The 20,227-nt window shown below is 32.3% G+C and overlaps 2 protein-coding genes across 2 annotated transcripts; one reads left to right on the top strand and one right to left on the bottom strand.

The window, feature by feature from the left end:
* Window positions 1-1,025: 1,025 nt before the first annotated feature.
* LOC132738128 (ataxin-3-like) lies at window positions 1,026-11,370 on the top strand. Its single transcript, XM_060725576.1, has 7 exons — window positions 1,026-1,137; window positions 3,645-3,809; window positions 4,838-4,974; window positions 7,410-7,564; window positions 7,961-8,221; window positions 9,475-9,837; window positions 10,981-11,370. Exons 1-7 carry the CDS (start codon window positions 1,114-1,116, stop codon window positions 11,040-11,042), a joined length of 1,167 nt encoding a protein of 388 aa, XP_060581559.1. The 5' UTR covers window positions 1,026-1,113; the 3' UTR covers window positions 11,043-11,370.
* Window positions 11,371-16,612: 5,242 nt separating this feature from the next.
* On the bottom strand, window positions 16,613-18,661 carry LOC132738100 (alpha-latroinsectotoxin-Lt1a-like). The gene is made up of 3 exons (XM_060725539.1): window positions 18,511-18,661; window positions 17,636-17,840; window positions 16,613-17,445 (listed from the first exon to the last, which is right to left on the bottom strand). Exons 2-3 carry the CDS (start codon window positions 17,826-17,828, stop codon window positions 16,631-16,633), a joined length of 1,008 nt encoding a protein of 335 aa, XP_060581522.1. The 5' UTR covers window positions 17,829-17,840; window positions 18,511-18,661; the 3' UTR covers window positions 16,613-16,630.
* Between the last annotated feature and the right edge of the window lie 1,566 nt (window positions 18,662-20,227).

Here is a 20,227-nt window from a genome sequence, read left to right as displayed (position 1 = left end):
AATTATATTGAAGCTATCATTTTGGAGCAACTGTTAGTTTTAATTGGAGGATATATTTTAGCTATATGCTTAAAACCATATTCATCTTCAAATGTACATGAAAAAGTTGGAGTCTCTTGTACATATGTATGTTGGCGTTTTCAATCCGTCGTCGAATGCTGACAAGCATTGTATCATAAATAATAATCTTTATTTATAGAAGGTAACATACAAAGTTTACACAGTAAGAAGTATACTTATTTTCAGTATATGGCCTTCTAAATTAACAATAACAAAGAAAAAATGTAGATCTATACAAAATTTAAAATATGTTTGTATAAACAAAACAAAATATATATATATTCTGGAATGTAAAGGTTACATATTATTATTCATTCATCCGACTGACACTCATATTAATTATAGTAATTATAGATAAATTGTGATGATTTTAATAAGATAATGGCAAAAAGGATGATATCAACATTTACAACAATCAAAATATAAAGTGGTCAATTTTCATCATGTATCTAACTGTAAACTAAGAAAATAAATTTTACAGTTGTTTTTGAAAGATTGTAAAGTCGAACATTGTTTGATAGTAATAGGTAATTTATTGACAAACCACTTCTAAAATTCTTTACATGTATACACTTTAATCACTATGTAACAATTTTGTAAAATTTAGCTGACTAGCTTGTAATGACACGGGTAGGCCATTCAACATTTGAATACTTCTGGGATAAAATAAATAGGAGTGCTATTGTGTCTTTGGGTATTGTATTAGGTACATATAGTTCAGGTTTCTGGTGGGTGTCAGATAGTAACGGTCAACCCTTACAAGATTGTGTTGGATTTTGTAGAGTAGGGTAACATAGTTTGCTAATTAAAATCATTTACAATTTTAGATATACTACTGGAGTATTTGTAGTCATTATAAATGTTTCAAGCAACTGATCTTTAAAACTTGTTCTAATTAATTTGTAAACCAGATATTTTTGCTAAGGATGCTAGTTCTCATCTATGGGTTGAATATTGTTCCATTTGATATTTCTATAAATAATCAAGCACGCCGATCTGCAATTATTTTGTTATTTTCATAACGAGTGATATTTTAAAATCATTTAACTGCAAATGGAGGCTATTTTTCACGAAAAGGTTATTAAATGATTTTCCTAACATTCTACCGCCAATTGTTGATGATAACTGTCTTCTTTTAAGTGATTTTTTTATAACTGCTGAGCAGATGTATTTTCGGATAATCAGTATTTCGGATATGTTTTGAATTAATAATACAGTACTGTAGAGTGTAATTTAAAGTTCTATTAGTACATTATATAAATTGCCTGATTTTTGGCACAGGATATAGTAACAGTAACTAAGATGACAAGAATAAACCCAGCCCTCAAGTCCTGAAAAAAAGTATTTGCTAAATCACTTGAACAGGTCTAGTATATATCTAGTCCTAATTATAAGACCTATACGTAACCTATTTCATATTTATCATTCATTAATCTGATATTTTACATTTTTCATTATCCATGTTACGTTAGGTCTTAACAGATCTTTGCAAAATCGTGTAGCAAAAAAATTGACATTAGACATCGATTTAGATCTAATGAATTAAAACAGCGTGTATTCACATTAATTTTGACCTATTTATGAACAAAACTAAAAAATAAATACCTTTTAACAAAATAATTGAACTGTCACATCCGAAAAGTCATGATTAAATCCTCTCATTTAATTAAATTCCTTGTACAGCCAATATACAAATGGCCGCCATACAGTGCGCGAAATCTGCTTGGCTAATTCAAATGCAAGCGTTTAAATGAGTCCAGAAGTTTCTAACAGAATATTTTTTCAACGAAATAATTGCCCATGCACCATCAGTGTGTTCGAATATATTTTTCCGTTCAAAAAATTGGAATCAATCTGTAAAACACTTTACTTAACCAGTATGGCCGATGAGCGAAATAGACTGATATGTATATTTTATTTTCAATTGATAAGTACATTGTTTGAAAGTTTTTGTTAATGATAGACCATGCATTTGAAAGAACAGAAGATAAGCTTTTGAATAAAGCTTGAAAGGCAAGTCAACAGACATTTTTTTTTTAATTTTCAAAATGCTACGCGTTTTTGAGCAATAACTATTAGACGTCAGGCTTGACCAACATAAAACTATAACAAGCCTGTAACGTCTAATCTATTGGACTAGTATATATCACCAAATAAGTGCATGAAGCACCAGTATGTGTATGATGCAGTAATTGGTGTATTTTGTGATGCACCAATTGATGTACCAGACTATCATTCAAATTTTTGAAGACCCATTATTTTGATAATATAGCAGTGTGAATAGTGGCACCGCACTTACTATAGATAATATTCATAGAAATATCTTAAAACTAAAGATATTGGTGTAAACACTGGCAATTCTTGCACTTTTTAAAAAAAAAATCTGCATGATACACTAATAACCAAAAATTGGAAGTGGTTATTATTTTACTTTCCAGTCAAGAGACAATTTTAAGACTGAGTATACCTGATCAGAATAATAACTAGATATGAAATATGGAAATGAATTTATGTCTGAAAGTTACAATTTTTCAGTGGATGAAAACATTAAAATCTCCTGGAGTTCATGTAGATCAGAAGTTATGTTTCTTCTTTGTCAATAAAACAGACTATTACCAATGTTATGTGCAGGTGCCAAAACATGATTATAAATAAACCATTAATTATTTACAGAAACGCAATTATCAAAATTTTTATTCACAAATCAGTGTATCACTATGATTAAATACATCAATTTGTGTATTATATACCAATATGTGCATCATGCACCTGCGATATACTAGACCTGTTGAATGATTCCTGCTTAAGTACTATTAAAGAATTGACTAGGTGTATTTACCTGTCCAGTTAGCCAAAACTTTTTCTTAGTAATATGTTTACCCTAGATATATCTGTCTTCTAGCACAAAATGATAGTCCCAGTAACTTGCATAAATATTACATTCTAAGTACATGAAGTCCCATTGATAAACTTGAGTACACAGTATTTGAAATCTGCTTTATTTGCCTAGCACAAAAAATGTGCCAGTGCTTCTGAATGATATTAACTATAAGATATTCAACAATATAAAATCCCCCCCTAATTTTGTTGTGAAGTATTTAAACTAATATTATAAACCCATTGCAATAAGAAGCTTCTTATTTTTACAAGGCTTATATTTCAGGGACATTCGTCTTAGAAATAACATGTGGAGCTTGTAAACAAGGGTATTTTGATAGAGAAAGTGCATAAATGATACAAAAAATCTAATTTTATTCATACAAAATTACCAAAATCATTGGCTGTTGAGGAATGGAAATTATGAAACTGTTGCTGATTTTGGGGGTCCTTAATGGGATATACGCTGATTTTTTGAGTCCTTGGGATAAACCCCTGGTGGAAAATGTTCTGCAACCAAAAACCTGCATCAGAAAGACAGAAAACCTTTGTAACTTAAGTGGAAACCCTGTCACCAAATATATACATAAAATGCACAATTTTATATAAAAAGAAACTTGTTGGTGAGAAGTCTGAAATGGCTATTGTAATAGAGTGACTCAAGACTACCATGGTAATTTGATATTAAATTCTTTTTCTTCTTTCAGCAAGAAGGATCACTATGTGCTCAGCATTGTCTGAATGCACTGCTTCAAGGTCCATATTTCTCTGCTGTAGATCTAGCAGACATTGGTAGACAGCTAGATGAGTCAGAAAGACAGCAAATGGCAGAGGGGGGTACAGAAACAGAGGGGTATCAGCATTTTATAAAGGTACACATAACACAATGACTGACTTTTAACATTTTTTATGAAGCAGCTTTATTTTTCCAGCTTCTGTGGTTTCTTCTATGTAATACAGTCTAACCTGTGTTAAAGACCATCTGTGAATAGTGTAAAAAGCAAAATTGTCATGTTTTGTAATTGTTTTTATCATTTGTTTATCCTATAAAATATTAATAAATTGTAAAAAAAAGCAGCATACATGTATGTTAAGTTGTGGAATGATATCTAGCATCAAAATTGCACACAGGCACACAACAATGACAATTTAAACATTAGACATTCAAGCAATATGTTTTACAAGATAAGAGTATTCAGTGTGTTTACTTAATAACATTCATGACAATTAAGCCTCATTCTAGTTCTGGAATGCCAGGTATACATGTACATATAATTTGAATAGGGGCTATTACTGTATAATGCTCAAATTTGGGCTTTTGGTCTTAATAAGTCGTTATATAACCGTGATATAAATTGAGGTTCTGACATAAAACCCTCATCATCATATTATTTGAAATAAGTAAATAATATTGTTTTAGAAAATATTTTTGTTCACCTGTAACTATGTGAATGTATAAAACATGATAAAGCACAAGTTATAAAGATGCAGTCTTGTGATCAATTAAAAATAAGATTTTTTTTCATGAAGCTATGATTGGCTAATGTTAGTAGTCCACATTTATTTAGATACTGAAATTCTACATGACATAATCATTGCTGAGTAAACTTTAATTTGGACTCAATTTTTCTGGTGAACTTGACTTTTCTTGGATATATTGGGATTTGGCAAATGACTTCTCTCTGATATATCGGGAGAGCGAAATTGTTATACACAGAAAGGTTTTGCCAGAACAACCCTCCTGGATGAGCCACGACAGTTAAAATAGGGTGCCATATAATGGGATGGCAGTATTAATAAATAATATGCATGTGTTATTCTAAACTTACATAACTTTCATGTACATGTATCAGTGCTCCAATGAGATATTTAACAGGTGTCCTGTTTTGTTTTTTTACAGCAACCGTCCAATAATTTTGATGACAGCGGGTTCTTTTCTGTACAAGTGATAGATAAAGCATTAAGTGTGATGGGACTGGAGCTTATATCATATACCTCACAAAACTACATAGCGAAGGAGGCTCGTGCTGATCCAACGTAAGTACATGTTTGGTTTATATTTTTACATAGACCATTCATATTGAAGCACACTTATGTATCTAAATGGACTGTAACTATTCCATAAATTGTTGTTCAGATGAATTATTCCTGCAGATGTTTTTAAATTTTCACTTTAAAATATACTCAACAAAATAAAATAGGGGTCATACAAATTATATGCATATTTAATATGAACATATTATTTTACATTTGTTGAAGTTTATACATTAGTAAATCCATTATCTACTGACACATTTCGATGCAAAAACAAAAGTATTCCATTTAATCCATGACTTAGGTTCACGGTGTCCAAAATGTCTTTAATTAAGGTTATGGGTGGGGTAAAAGATTTTAAAGTGTCAAGTTTCTGTCGTAGAAATTGCCTCAATAGTGAGTGTGACCTCCCCTAGCCCTGATCAATTCCTGAATACGGGTTGGAAAGCTCCTGATAAGTGTACGGATGTCAGCAAGTGGTACCAGTGCCCATTCCTGAACAAGAGCGTTGGCGAGCTCAATTCTTGTTGACGGTTGTGGAATCCGGGCTTTAACTCGCCTCTGCAGAATGTCCCATGCATGTTCCAAAGGATTAAAGTCTGGAGACCGTGCTGGCCAGTACATCCGCTCGATTCCTTGTTCATCGAGAAAAGCGTTTACGATTCTGGCGCGGTGTGCAGTGGCATTATCGTCCATAAGAATAAATTCCTGACCTACAGCACCAGCGTAAGGAACAACATATTGTGCGAGTATCTCATCCCTATAACGTTGACCGGTAACAGAGCCATTCATAAACACATGTAGGTCCGTGCGCCCATCGTAAGAGATGCCAGCCCAAACCATAACTGAGCCGCTTCCCCATTGGTCATGTTCAACTATACAACAGTCTCTAAAACGCTCATTACGTTGCCGCCAGACATGTCGCCGACCATCATGGAAGTCCAAGCAGAATTTTGATTCATCTGTGAACAAAATGTGTCTAAACTGACGCAGCCTCAAATTCTGGTGATCACGTGCAAACGCCAATCGATTAACACGATGTCTTGGAGTGAGTGGTACACGTACAGTTGGCCTCCGAGCGCGTAAATTAGCCTCATGAAGTCTATTTCTATACGTTTGAACAGAAATATTCACATTTGTTGCCCTTGCAAAATCTCTATTCAATGAAACAGCAGAATCAAAACATTTCCGTTTCGCCATTACTACCATTGCACGGTTGTTTCGGGCAGATGTTGCCCTCAAACGACCGCTTCCTGTTCGTCTAAATGCAGATCTGGTGGCTAGGTACCTTGTCCATAACCGCTGAATGACGCTTTGATTGGTGTTGTGGGCCTGTGCCACTTGACGCTGACTTTGGCCTGCTAGCAAACGTCCGAGGGCTTGTGCAGCCTCATCTCGAGTCAGGTGCCTCCTCGGCATATTTTGTGATAAAGGTAATTAAATTTGAAGCACAGAAAACAAGAACCTGTGTTAAAACTCCAGCGGTATAAAGACATAACAATCAGGTTGGATATGATATCTTCATTTTCAATGCAATTTTTGAAGGTACATGTCTTTATGAGCGTTTTGCACGGATTTTTCGATATTTTCATGGTTATAAAATCTCGTTGCTAACAGTACATGGGTGCACAAGGTGAAAGTGATATATTTAGATTAAAATATAAAGTTATTATCAAAATACCCTAAAATATATTATTGACCCCTATTTTATTTTGTTTAGTGTATTACAAGTTTAAATTATTTCATTAATGGACCAAAACTTTCAGATGTAATTTCATTTATGCATACTTTTTTTTATTGAAATGTATGATAAAATATGAGGCCGGGAATAAATGATAAAATATGTAGCTGGCTTTTGATTATTAAAAGATTGGAGGTCCATATCATTGATTAACTGCTGTGTAAACCTGTTTTTAACCTGTAGATTAAAATATCCCCTTGATCTCTGGCAAATTCTGTGTTTAAGTTAACACATCTGTTGCCTCAGATAAAAATGAAAAACATGATGTAGTGTTTTTATTTTGAGCCCTTCAGGTGTTGGTTTCTATAAGACAATGTAATGTTCTTATCTTGAGCCTTTTGGCTTCTATAAGAGAGACATCTGTATGGCCTGGTAGATATCAGACAATTACATGTTACATATATCTTATTTCTGATTTCTATACTTCTTAAAATAACAACAAACAGTTTCAATTTCAAAGCAAGTCAGGATTAGTATACATATTTGGATGAAAGTGTGAGATAATGTGTAAACAATGCATCATAATTAATCGATTTTGTTGGGGCAAATGAATTTTTCAAGAATTTACCCTATAAATATCATACAGACAAGTAAATAAATGATACAGGTAACACTGGACAAGTAAGTAAAAATCAGATTTGGCTAGCCCTGGTTTAAATGTATTTATGTGTTTGTATACATTTACATATGTTTTCAGACGGATGCTGTCATACATCTGTAATTTTGGCGAGCACTGGCTGACTGTACGTAAGATAGGAAATCAGTGGTTTAACTTGAACTCACTACTGACGGGTCCTGAACTTATATCTGATACATATCTGAACATGTTCCTAACACAGCTACAACAAGATGGTAAATACATTAATTTACATGTTTTATCCCTGATAAAAAGTTAATAATACTTTCAAACTTACTTTATTAAGGATCTTACACAAGTTTTCAGTTCATATGAAATGAGTTTAGGAAAGTGTTGTATAATGATCCTGTAGCATTTCTAGGAATAGTTTAATGATGATAATATTGATACAAAGATTAAATAGATACAAAATCACAGATCTATTAAGTACCAGACAGAGATTTAATATACAATCGGCTATGATCATCTTTTTGTTGCCAATAGTTGTGCTATTGAAGTACAAAAAACACCTATATTCTGTTATATAAGTTTTTAAGATAGCTTATATTTTTTATGAAGAACTTGTATCCTGAAAGTATGAAGGAATTTTATGACGATAATATTACCTTTAGGATACTCAATATTCATTGTGATCGGGGATCTGTCAGAATGTGAAGCAGATCAGTTGCTCCGCCTCTGTCCGGCTGTTCAGCCAATCAAACCACAGCTTATAACAGATAATGTGCAATCACGAGCTGGAAAAGGCGGGGCTTCAGGTGGAACTGGAGGGCGGGAGGAAGACCCAGAGGTAGAAAAGGCTCTGCAGGAAAGCAAAAGTATGATAGAATCAGATGATGTCTCCTTACAACGAGCTCTGCAGATGAGTATGGAAGGTAATTATTTCAATAATTTTACAGATGAGTATGGATGGTAATTAGATAAACAATTACAGATGAGTATGGAAGGTAATTAGATAAACAATTACAGATGAGTATGGAAGGTAATTAGATAAACAATTACAGATGAGTATGGAAGGTAATTAGATAAACAATTACAGATGAGTATGGAAGGTAATTAGATAAACAATTACAGATGAGAATGGAATGTAATTAGATAAACAATTTCAGATGAGTATGGAAGGTAATTAGACAAACAATTCATAAATCTGATACTATCACATTCCTCAGTGCCTACAATTTTAAGAAGGGCTTAAAATTGAGACAGTTTCTTGAAAAGTGGATAAAAAAGTCTTTTAAAGTCCTTGAATTTTGTTACTCACTTACAAAGTGTTTGAGAAGTGCAAAAATTTCTCTAAAAATTGCTTAAAAATTAAAAGGATGGCAAAGTGCATAGAATAAAGTTGATAGTTTTCAGCAAATGAGTCCATTTAGTACCAAAATCAATAAAAATGTTTGCTCATGGTAACACTTTTTGCTATATTGTAAAATATCACATAATATGTGTTATTACAAGTGATAAAGCAGTCAAGAAAAGTATTCTAATGCTCTATCATTATTATTGTTTTATGTTGCTAGGTAACAAGTGATTTATTTTGGCTTTGAATGTCTGTATTATATGTATTGATTATCCTCTGGATTAAGTAAAATTGAAATGATGTGTAAAACATGAATTAAGTTACTACTACCACAGGTTTTGTCATAATCACTAATATTTTTCTTTATGACAATTGAGATATGACATTTTGTTCATATTTTGGTGTAGTATTACAATACATATTTGAATAAGGAACAACTATTTTCTGTTAGAGCGGCTGTACCATCCTTGATCATATCGGAAAAAAAATTGTCATATCTTTATATAAAAAAAAACTAAGGTAATATTTAGAATCAATTTAAAACTTTTTTTTTACTTTTTGTCAAATACTAACCTGACAGGTAATTGAATTCTCTAACCAGTTTTTAGTTAAAAATTGACCATACCCATTTAAACAGATAAACTAATATTTAAGTTTTTTGGATCATAATTGTATGTCAATTTCCAAGCTTATAGCTATGAAATTTCAATGAAACCGTCCTTTTCTGTTAATACATTATTCATGCTGTGATGAAAGTGGAGCATATTATCCTACTGACAGCATTTGTTTAAAAATACGTTCACACAAAATTGATGATTATTTTATATACAGGTTATATAGAGGAGTCTGTTAGCAGAATTGAGACCGCATGTCATTCTGGGGAATCTAGTTCAGGTCCGTCCACTTCAACTGCACAAGATAAACCTAGCACAAATACTGATAAAAGTAATCAAGAGGAGAGTACATCAGGTTATAAGCTAGGTGGCACCACAGATCAGTCACATGAACTAGCAGAAGTTGAAAAGCCAGATGCAGATGAAATGAGACAAAAAAGACTAGCTTTTTTAAGTAAACTAGGCAGTCAGACAGACTCTAGTGAACAAAATCAAGACAAGGATACCAAAGAGAATTGTTCCTGTGATAACCCATCAGATGTGACAGTGAATGGAACAAATACAGAGACTGAAGTTTCAGGTAAAGAAATAACTTTGTAAGATATGCTCTCATCATCACATGGAGATATGTTTAATTAAAATGGGGATTGCAAACTTTTTATCCAGTATCATATGTGGGGCATATATTTAACATGATGATGGTATGGTTAAGGTTATTGATTGTGAGTCACATGTCTCCCTGTCTCTCTCTCTCTAATCCTGTCACGGGCTTTTGATTCTGTCATACGATGAAGCTATTAAGCTAGTATGAGGAAAGTCAGTGGTTCGACTTATGTGCATTTGGTGCCTGAATCAATGATCAGAGTGACACCTGAGGTATTCCTCTATAAGCAAATCAGGCTTGTCACTATATAGCCTTTACCTTTTGAAAAAGACATAGCCTTTTAGTGTGCTTACATATTACCAAGAAATAGGTGTGTTTTATGTATGTATGAATGTTTAATTCATATCATGTAAAGCCTGGTAAGAAATGAGTAATGATCAGGGAACCTTTGAATGGTTCCAGGTGACTTAAATAAACCATCATTATAATTATACAAATGCAGTGTGTATATTCCCATATGTCATTGTTTAAACTTGCTTCGTTACGATTGTCAAAGGGTGTAAAACTATATTACAATGTATTCTTCTGTATGTCATAAGTTTTCTCATAGTCATTTCTGAACAGTTTTCACAGCATGTTTGTTTATTGTGTTGTGATGTTTAGTTCAACAGATATTTATATTGTCTGTTCATAGAATAAAATCGTTATGTTTCCTTTTTAAAAAGCAACACGTCTATAATGCTGAACAATCATTGACTGATTTGATACAGATCATGGCATGTTTAGTAGACATTATTAGTAATACATCTTGACCAATAAGTAAGAGTTATACACAACAAAAAAGTTTCTAAACATTAGAATTTTTTTTTTAAATTAAGTTCCCACCTGATGCACTAGTTTTATTCACTAGTCTTTCTTTCAAATTAGATACATGTACTTTGCTATGATTCATGTCATGATGCCAACAATTTCTTGACTGATTTCTAAAAACCCTAGATTAGGCTTTACAACCCTATAGTATTTAAAAAGTTAACAATTTTAAGAAGTAAAATAACTTTTTTGTTTCTCTAGATTATATTCACAAATACCTTATAATCATTAAATTTTCTTTCCTTGCAGAGTTGTCAGAAGAGGAGATGTTAAAGCAGGCTATAGCAATGTCCATGAGTCAAGATACATAGCAACAGATTCTGATATATCTAGATAGACTAGAGACTATAACTCTCTCTTCCATTGCCTAATGCTCTAAAAAAAAGTGTAGATTAAAAATCACCATGCTAAATCAAAGTTCAAGTAAAAATGCTTAGATTCTACAACTTCGATAACTAACTGTAACTTCCTGAAATAGCTAAAATGACATTTCATTGCTTCCAAAATATGGCCCAGACCACTCTGCTCTTCCGTGCTGTTAAACACGTGTTTATATTGTTGCCTGCTCAAATTTAGCATTTTAAATGCGAAATCCCCAAGCTCACCCCTCCCCTACCCTCCCCTACCCTTCCCAACCCTAATATAAGAACGATAGACTGTTCTATTTTTTAAAAGCAGACAAGTCTAATATACAATGTCAGTATGATGAATATTAAAAGAATGTACTGCAAAATTATCATTAATATTCGTGGTGAAAATTCATGGTTTTAGTGGATTGGTCTTTTTGTGGATATGTCAATCCACAAATTTAAGATCCAAAGAAATTTCATTTTGTCTGCTGTAAGATTATTTTTAAAAAAAAGCAGTATACAAATTTAAGAACCCACGAAAATGTTCATTGTGACAAAACCACAAAATTTCTTGCCCACAAAATTAAGTGAATTCACAGTAATGTTTTCTCTTTATACATGTAGCTCTGTTCACTTAAGATAAATACATTAATTTTTAAAGCATACATGTACTACTAACTTATAATTGAATTGTGACTTCTTCTTTTTTTTATTTATATTTTTTAATAAAAAACTGATTGTGCCATAGAAATATAGTTATATTTTGTAATAAATGATTTTGGTTAATATTGAACACATTTAGCAATTGTAGGTCTCGACTTTGTGCAAAGTCTTGATTTATTTATAACAGTTCCAAGAGTTCTGTCACTTGGCTATTATTTCTCAGAAGACCAGAGCATATGGTCTTTTGAATATCAGAACCTTTTTATTAATAAAATATAAAACTGATATGTAATGATTTAAATTTTTTAGAACCTCTCAAATAAAAGTACTAAAAGCTTGTACATGTAATTTATTCATGATATTACAAGAACATCTGTGAAATATGTGATATTAAGTCTTTTGAAATTGAAATCCAGTTTATAAGATATTCTGCATTTAGACATAGATTTTTTTTTTTTATTTTATTATAAATGTTTCTTTTAGTTTCTCTTAAGTAAAGTATTATCAGTCTTTTTTACACCGGGCTTCTGTCTGACACTTAATAAGAATGAATGTTTTTCTTTCACCGATAAGTTAGAATCTAATATGTTTTTGTATGTGAAATATTGGAAATGAAAATTATTTTTGAAAGAAAATATGTTTGCATAATTGATAACCATGTACTCAAAACATTGTCATCCTATTTCCAACATAGAAATTATTGCAAAATAGACATGATATATCTTGTTTTAAAATTTCGTTGATGACAGTTATGCTTCATATATACTAGTATGCATAATTTATAATAATTAAAAGATGAAAATATAACACAATAAGTTCTATTACTGACTGCTTTAATTATTGACTTATTCAAAGCCTTAGGCAGGTAATATAATTGTTGACAGAGGTTTTCTTGTTTTTTTTTGTGTTGCTTTCTTTTTTCTAAAGGCAAAGATAACTTTGACAGAAATAAAACCAATGGCAAAGCTCAAAAAATAATAAATGAAAACAAATTGCTTTAAAATCAGACATTTTTGCAAGGGAATAAATTTTGAAAATTGAAATTGCAAATGTTGATATATTATTAAAGTATCTACCATTTAACCTTGCTATATAGTCTCAAATGTTGAGTTCATAAAATTTTGATCTCACGCAAATTATCTTGTTTTTACAGTATATTTTAGGCATCTTGTCAATGTAAGATTTAGAGAATTTTGATTGAAAGCAAGTTTTGAGGAAGTGTAAAATTTCCATGAATCTGACTGGCCGTTTGTATTTCTGTTGCAGAGAAAGATTTAAATTGTATCATGAATAAAGTTCAATATTTATTGAAATAATCAGTGCCAAACTCTTTCAGTCAGTAATATATATTCTCAACACTGATCAAATAGATTTACTCTTGAATAAAGAATATGTTGGGTTTTTCCCAGATATTCAGGTGGTACAAACAAACTTTAACTGTTACAGCTTCGAAATTAAGCGCAAGAGGTTGACTTATCTATTGTGAACGGTAACGGTAAAAGTTTGTACTGGAGGATATCCTTGGAAAAAAAACACATTTGTTGAGTATATCTATTAGTATTTAAGTTGTTTCTATGATATTATTAATGCAGTTTAAGCTGTTGCTAATAAATAACATGTTTACTGTAATTTAAGTTGTGTTTAACATGTTAAATACAAGTACAGTTTTATAATGGAATTTAAGTTGTTTCTGTCTTAGGTTCATTACAATATTAGTCTGATTATTTTTATCTTGGATTCAATGAATTTAAGTTCTTTTAGGAAAAGTTCAAAGCAATATACATTGTTTAATTGTAGGTTAAATGCATTCAGTGTTTTTACTTTGGTTAAATGTAGTTTCATTATTGCATCTTCGGTTAATGTATTTAACTTTTTTTTTTGTTATGGGTTAAATGCAATATTTTTGGGGCCTCAGCCAAGTGGTTAAAGTGACTGATTTGAAATCACTTGCCTCCAACCTTTGCGGGTTTGAATCCCTTAAAAAAACTTTCATGTGAGGAAGCTATCCACCTTGTTTACAGAAGATATGATGGTCTACTAAGGGCCTGTTTGTGCCTGAAATAATTTGAGTGGACTTGAGGTTTTCCTGCTACAGTACAGCTGGATTGTTGCCACATATCATTTACAACATACAGTGTTTGTTTTACTTAAAACTTTACTGTAAAAGAAAAATGCAATAATGTTGTTGATTGATGAACTCAAAGAACAAATTATGATAGTATATGATGAAACTCAGATTCATCTTTAGGCTTAACATGAAAATTTTATAAAATTGACACCTCGTGTTTCCTTTTATTCAGATTTCATGTTAAATGGTTTTATGTTAGATAAGGGGCATAATTCTGAAAGGGATTTTTTTATTGGATTGTTTTTTTTTGTCAGAAGTAGTTATTGTAACAGACTAGCTTTAATGTGGCATGTGGTGCTCTTCTTTAAATTCTTGTATAACAATCATTGTACTATTTTGTGAAATTCAGGTTTATCCCAATTTTTGGCCAAGGTCACATGCAGATGTCAAAGGTCAGATATGAAAATAAAAAGGAGTATTAGTCATTAATGTAAATGTTCATTATAATGTGAATGGCAATTGTGACGGCTGTATTTTTTGACAAATTGGCAATCTTGTATTATTAAACTGAAATCCTGTTATCTTTGAAGGGATTGTTCAAAATTCAGAGTAGGGCAATTCCATTGCATAAATTTCGCAGGATGATTTTGAATTTTGATTCTGGTACTCAGTAATTCTGGTTCCCATAAAAAAATAAAAAATCTTTGCAAATAAAAAAATGATTGTTCATGAGTGCTTAAAGCACAGACTTTTTTCAACTACTTTTGTTTATTATCAGTATTTATTTTTTATTGCTATTTTGCTTTGTTTGATGGATATTGATGTCAAAGTATGATGTAATGTTATTGTTATTTTGAATTGGATTAAAAAAAATGGTCAAAAGGATGACTTTATATTGTTACTGTTTTGTATTGAATAATTCTTTGTTTAAGTAATTGCTTAGTAAATAAGATATGTAATGCTATATCATTGTGTGTCATTGTAAATTTGCATTTATAAATGAAAAAAATTGGGAAATTTTGAAAACAGATGATTTTATTATCTTTATTTACAAACATTTTTGAATCATTTCCTCTGAAAAATTCATTATTTGTAACAAATTTGCTTACCCTTAAAATGTGTTAAACGAAGTTACAAAGTCACTTTCATCCGAGAGCTATTGGTTGACCAGTTTCCAAAATTTTATTGATTTGATTCATCGACCATTTCAAAATAGATTTTGGACAGGTCCACTTGGGAAATTCAGAAGTCAAGGGTTAAATAGTTTCTTTTATTATGTTAAGGTATGTTAAGAGTTATATAACCTGAAGACAGATTGTTAAGTGATGCTCTTAGTATTTGTGTACATATTTATTCCCTAGTTTAAATGATTGGCAAAAATGATCTCTGAAAGAGTTTCATCAAATAGTTAATTTGCTAGATATATATTAAATAAACAGAACATAAATTTGTTTGAATGGTAGAATTTATATATATATTTTTGTTCTTGTGATTATTAATGATATTTATTATTAAACATTTTCATAAGTTTGTAAGTTTACATTATTTATTTTGCTGTGTTGATTTCTTGGACAGAAGAAAAGCTGGAAAGCACCCCGGCAGACCACCTTTGCTAATATAGTTGAAGTTGCCTTGACCTAATTGGACCAAGGTGGACCTAAAGTTCAGAAAAAAAGTGCGTAAGGATCATAACTCAATATCACTTTTTTTTATTATCTCCCTTTATAATATGCTGGTCCAAAGTATTGAAGGAATTTGATTTTTAAACTTTAGAGACCAGTAAAAGAAAGTTCAGTGCCCATGTACCATAATGCTACCTTGCTGGGTTGTCCTCTAAATTTGGGTAGAGTTAAGAATTACTGGAGTCCAGGTCACTGGTGCTTAAATTAGATTTGTACGTTTTTTCTCTCACAGCCCTTATTGACTTTGCATCGAACACATCGCCAAATGTGCAGATTTCGGATAATCCATCGTCTTCAGCGATATTCTTATTGCTCTATTTCCACATATGACCTTCATTTATTTACTGATGTGCATTGGAATACATTGACAAATGTGCGAGATATTTATTGCATAAACAATATTTCTTCACATGTATAAAATGGTTATTTATATGTGTAAATTTTTTAAGTTCCATAAATGCTGAAACAATAAAAAAATACGACTTAATTCGACTGATGATATTCACTTCCTATTTTTCTACCGTTTTACTCAATTTTTTCTCCCAATATTTTCTCAAACCAGAGATTTACGCAGTCTAGATTTCTGACACCTGTAACATGACATTGTATCATATTTATAACTTGTTTTTTACAAAGTGTACTTGAGATAATTTCATTTCATTTGTAAGATATGTGCATGATTCGTTTAGCCATTTTTTGTGCCTTCGTTTCATTTTTCTGTCTCGACAAAACAGCAGACGACATGTATTCTATTTCTGACATCACGTGTTTATGCTCAAACAAATGACCCCAGCCGAACATGGAAACAGCATCTTCAAGTTTGGCAAACCAGTCCACTGTCACCTCTGACCGTATTGCTGTGTCCCCACCAAGAATCTTGGCAGATAGCCAATTTATTCTATCAACACTAATAGTAAATGGTGTCCTTCCTTGAAAATCTGGAGCATGTCCCGAACATCCTCTTTTATATAGAATCATGTGCATTATCAACAGGGTCTGAGTCGTGGTAGGTTCATCGATATACAAATATCCATTAGAGTATTTTACAGGAGTCAGCCTGCTGCAAAGCACATGCAATGGTGCCTGGCCCATATTGTTACGTATAGTGACACTTGCCCCGAGCTCTAGCATTTGTACTAAGCATTCGTATTGCTCCCCGACTCTATTAGTTCCGCGATTGTTTCTCTTTTAATATCTGCCGTAGTGGCATCATACTCTGCTAATTGTGCTGTAGCGCTCAGTAAATGTTGATCAGTTTTTGCGGTGAAACTGTTAAGCTCTACATCAACATTTTCATCAGACACCAGTAAATGAAGCGGAGTATTTCTGTCGTTGTCCTGTACGTTTATGCTCCGGTTGTCATGGTGATACAGGGCAGTTACCGCTTTCTTGTTGTAATTCCATGCCGCGTAATGAATGGCTTGCCTACCAAACTTATCAACAATATTCACTTTTGCATGACGACCCAGTAAAACCCTGCACATGTCACTATGGTTGTTTACGCTTGCTAGAATTATCGGGGTCATTCCGTTCCTGTTTTCTGTCACGTTTATTAGTGCGTGCTTTGTAAGAAGATATTTTGCAACCTCTAGCCGGTTGAACGAGCATGCCAATGATAATGGTGTTAGTCCTAAGGAGTCATTGGCATTAACATCTGCTTTGCAGTATTCAACGAGATATTTTACCACGGACAAGCGGCCTTGTTGAGCCGCCATCATAAGGGGTGTAGTTTTCAAGAAAAACCCGGCGTAATTCTCTTTTCCGTAATTCTCTCCGATATTCGGTGTCAATTCTTTAAGTAGTTTTGGACCATCTTCTGTTGGAATGTCGACTTCCACTGTCGAATCTGATTTGCCCCGTCTTTCTTTGACAATTCGTTTCACGGACACGAGGTCGCCGTAGAAAGCAGAATAATGGAGGTCCGAAACGATGTCATACAATTCTCGCCAGTCTGCAATGAAAATGATACCTTCAATCTTAGACCATCGTATAAAGCTGATGACTATTATATATGTACAGTTTGTACTTGAAATTGTATCAATAAAATGTGTTGAAATACAGACATGTTTAAAACGCCCCATAATATTGCAACTAAGAACCAGAAGAGGCGGAATAAAAGTTGGCATTTACCAGAAACTTACTTTCTGCCAAAATACATTGGTCACCCTGGTAAATCTGTAGTCTAGTCAACTCGTTTGATATCATCGACATCTGAAGCAATCTCGTTAGCGATTGTCTGTTGATCAAAGATCTCCTCTCGCTCACAACCTCTGGCACTATCTTCGTACCTCTGTGTAGACGCTTTGATGACTGTTTATTCTGTTCTCTCCCCATGTTTTGCCTTAACTGTGTGTAAATTAATGATAGAGGTTAGCATTTTCAGGGTGTTTTGATTTATATGATAAATTTAAAAACAAAAATGTCGATAACTAAGCTCAAAGTTCTCAAGTCTTCAATGGCCACTTGAGTGAACCATTTCGCTAATATGGGTCTTTAAAGAAGATTATTCATCGCAACCTGACGGGTACATGCATGCACGGCTTTAATTAAAGCAATGATATATGAAACGATACAGTGCACAATCTATTCAAAATGTCTATTCTATACATGTATTAATATTCAAGAAAAAGGTGCTGAATTGTTGTTCTTAGATTTAGCCAAAGAAAAAAAACTACATGTTCGAGAAAGTAGGATAGCCAGCGACTCATCAATTTTGCATTTTTATTGAATTCTTCTTTATTATACTTACGCAGAAAAGGCTGTTTGATTAGATGTTTTAATTATTCAACCATTCCTTGCATAACTCTTCCAATGTTATAATCTTTTCAAAATGTTATAATTTTGCCATTACGAAACATCGTTTTTTACTCAGAGTTGTTTATATCATTATTCTAACCAACATATTAACTATTATTGCGATATAATTAACTATTTTGTATATTACTAAGCTAATTTTTCAATTTACAAGAAATACAACATTATTACCGTAGTTAAATAGTTAGTTAAATAGTCTTACCTATATGAAAATCAGCACATGTAAAAGGATATACGTACGTTGTTTCGTTTCTTTGTACGTTATTTTAGCCGAAACCATTCAAACATGGCACAAATAAATAGAATAATTTTATAACATCCATTTGTAAACGGGAACAAAGTGTCGATTATCCTAAGGCTATTTTTTGTAATATGTCTTGGTATGCAGACACGCCGTCCATGCTTAACTGGTTATTAAAAGATGTTTGTATCCAGTGTTTCTTTAAGAAAAATCTCGATTTCTATTAAAATGTATAATGTACATGTACATAAAACAGAATCTTGAAAAACCAGTTTCTGTAGATTAGTATCTTCGGTTTTATTGTTGTCATTTAAGCGAGATATAGCTCTAGATGCGTTAAAATTTGTGTAGCATACTATTTAAAAGTCCTTTGGTAGCTGTTTTGTTTGTTTATTTTTGTTGTTGTTGCTGTTGTTTTGTAGGATTATTTTTCATTTTGAAACGTTATTCTCAATTTTCGTGATTAAAAGTGTCAAATGTCAATTTTTGTATATTTGCGCGATGTTTAATTACAACAAGTTGAATGATCGAATATTTTCAAAATACAAGATGTATACATGTATGTACATTTTCACTTATGTACTGTTTAGCTTTACTGCCAGAAGATTTCATCAGGTACCCATTCGTGTGCTTTTTCCAGGTACGAACGTTTTCAAGATTCATTGTTAATACACGCATAAACTTAAACGTCTGGGCACGTAAATCTTCTCATTTACAATGCAATATTATGTTAAACAACTTAAGTTTTAAAGTGACAAACACAGACATCAGTGAAATGTGCATTTATAAAGTGAATAGTGTGAATTGAAAAAATAAATTGAGCCGTGTCTTGACAAAACCAACATAATGGGTTTGCGACCAGCATGGATCCAGACCAGCCTGCGCATCCGCGCAGTCTGATCAGGATCCATGCTGTTCGCTTACAAACCCTATAGCAAGGAGAAATATTGATATCGAACAGCATGGATCCTGATCAGACTGCGCGGATGCGCAGGCTGGTCTGGATCCATGCTGGTCGCAAACCCATTATGTTGGTTTTGTCGTGACACGGCTCAATTATACACTGCATTAAGTCTCCACTGGCGGGATTTTATATTGTTGTTTTTGGACATGACGGGACTGGAAATAGTTTTTTAAGATTTGTGAACCATTTGGTGTAAATCTGGATCAATAATAACTTAATTGTGCGTGAAAAATTTCAGAACATTTGCTCACTATCTTTCCAGAATAAATATTTTGCTTATACCAAAATGACCACAACATGAAAATCATTTAAATTTTGAACTAAAATCGGACTAACAATGGTTATAAATTGTTTATTTTTTATGCCTTTAATAAGACCTTAGTGGATTTCCTGACTTGCCAACTGCACCGTGCACTCTTTTACGTTTATAGCAGATTGCCATGGAATATGCTTCGATTTCCAGCACGGCGTCATATATTGTATAAACAAACAGTTGGCATATATATACTATGCTTGTAACTTAAATTATACATATCTAAACAGCTTTTAACATCATTTTGGTTAAACCAATTATAGAGCAAAGAAACTTCAAATAATTATGATTTTAATTACATATATGATGCTGACTTGAGTGAACAACAACAACATAATTTAATAATATTTACACGTTGCATTCTTATTGAAGAATTTTAATAAATTTCTTTTTTAAACGGC

Source organism: Ruditapes philippinarum, unplaced genomic scaffold, assembly GCF_026571515.1.
Source record: "Ruditapes philippinarum isolate M1 unplaced genomic scaffold, ASM2657151v2 ctg327_1_1_1_1, whole genome shotgun sequence".
Lineage (NCBI taxonomy): Eukaryota > Metazoa > Mollusca > Bivalvia > Venerida > Veneridae > Ruditapes > Ruditapes philippinarum.
This window is presented reverse-complemented; position numbering and strand designations above follow the sequence as displayed.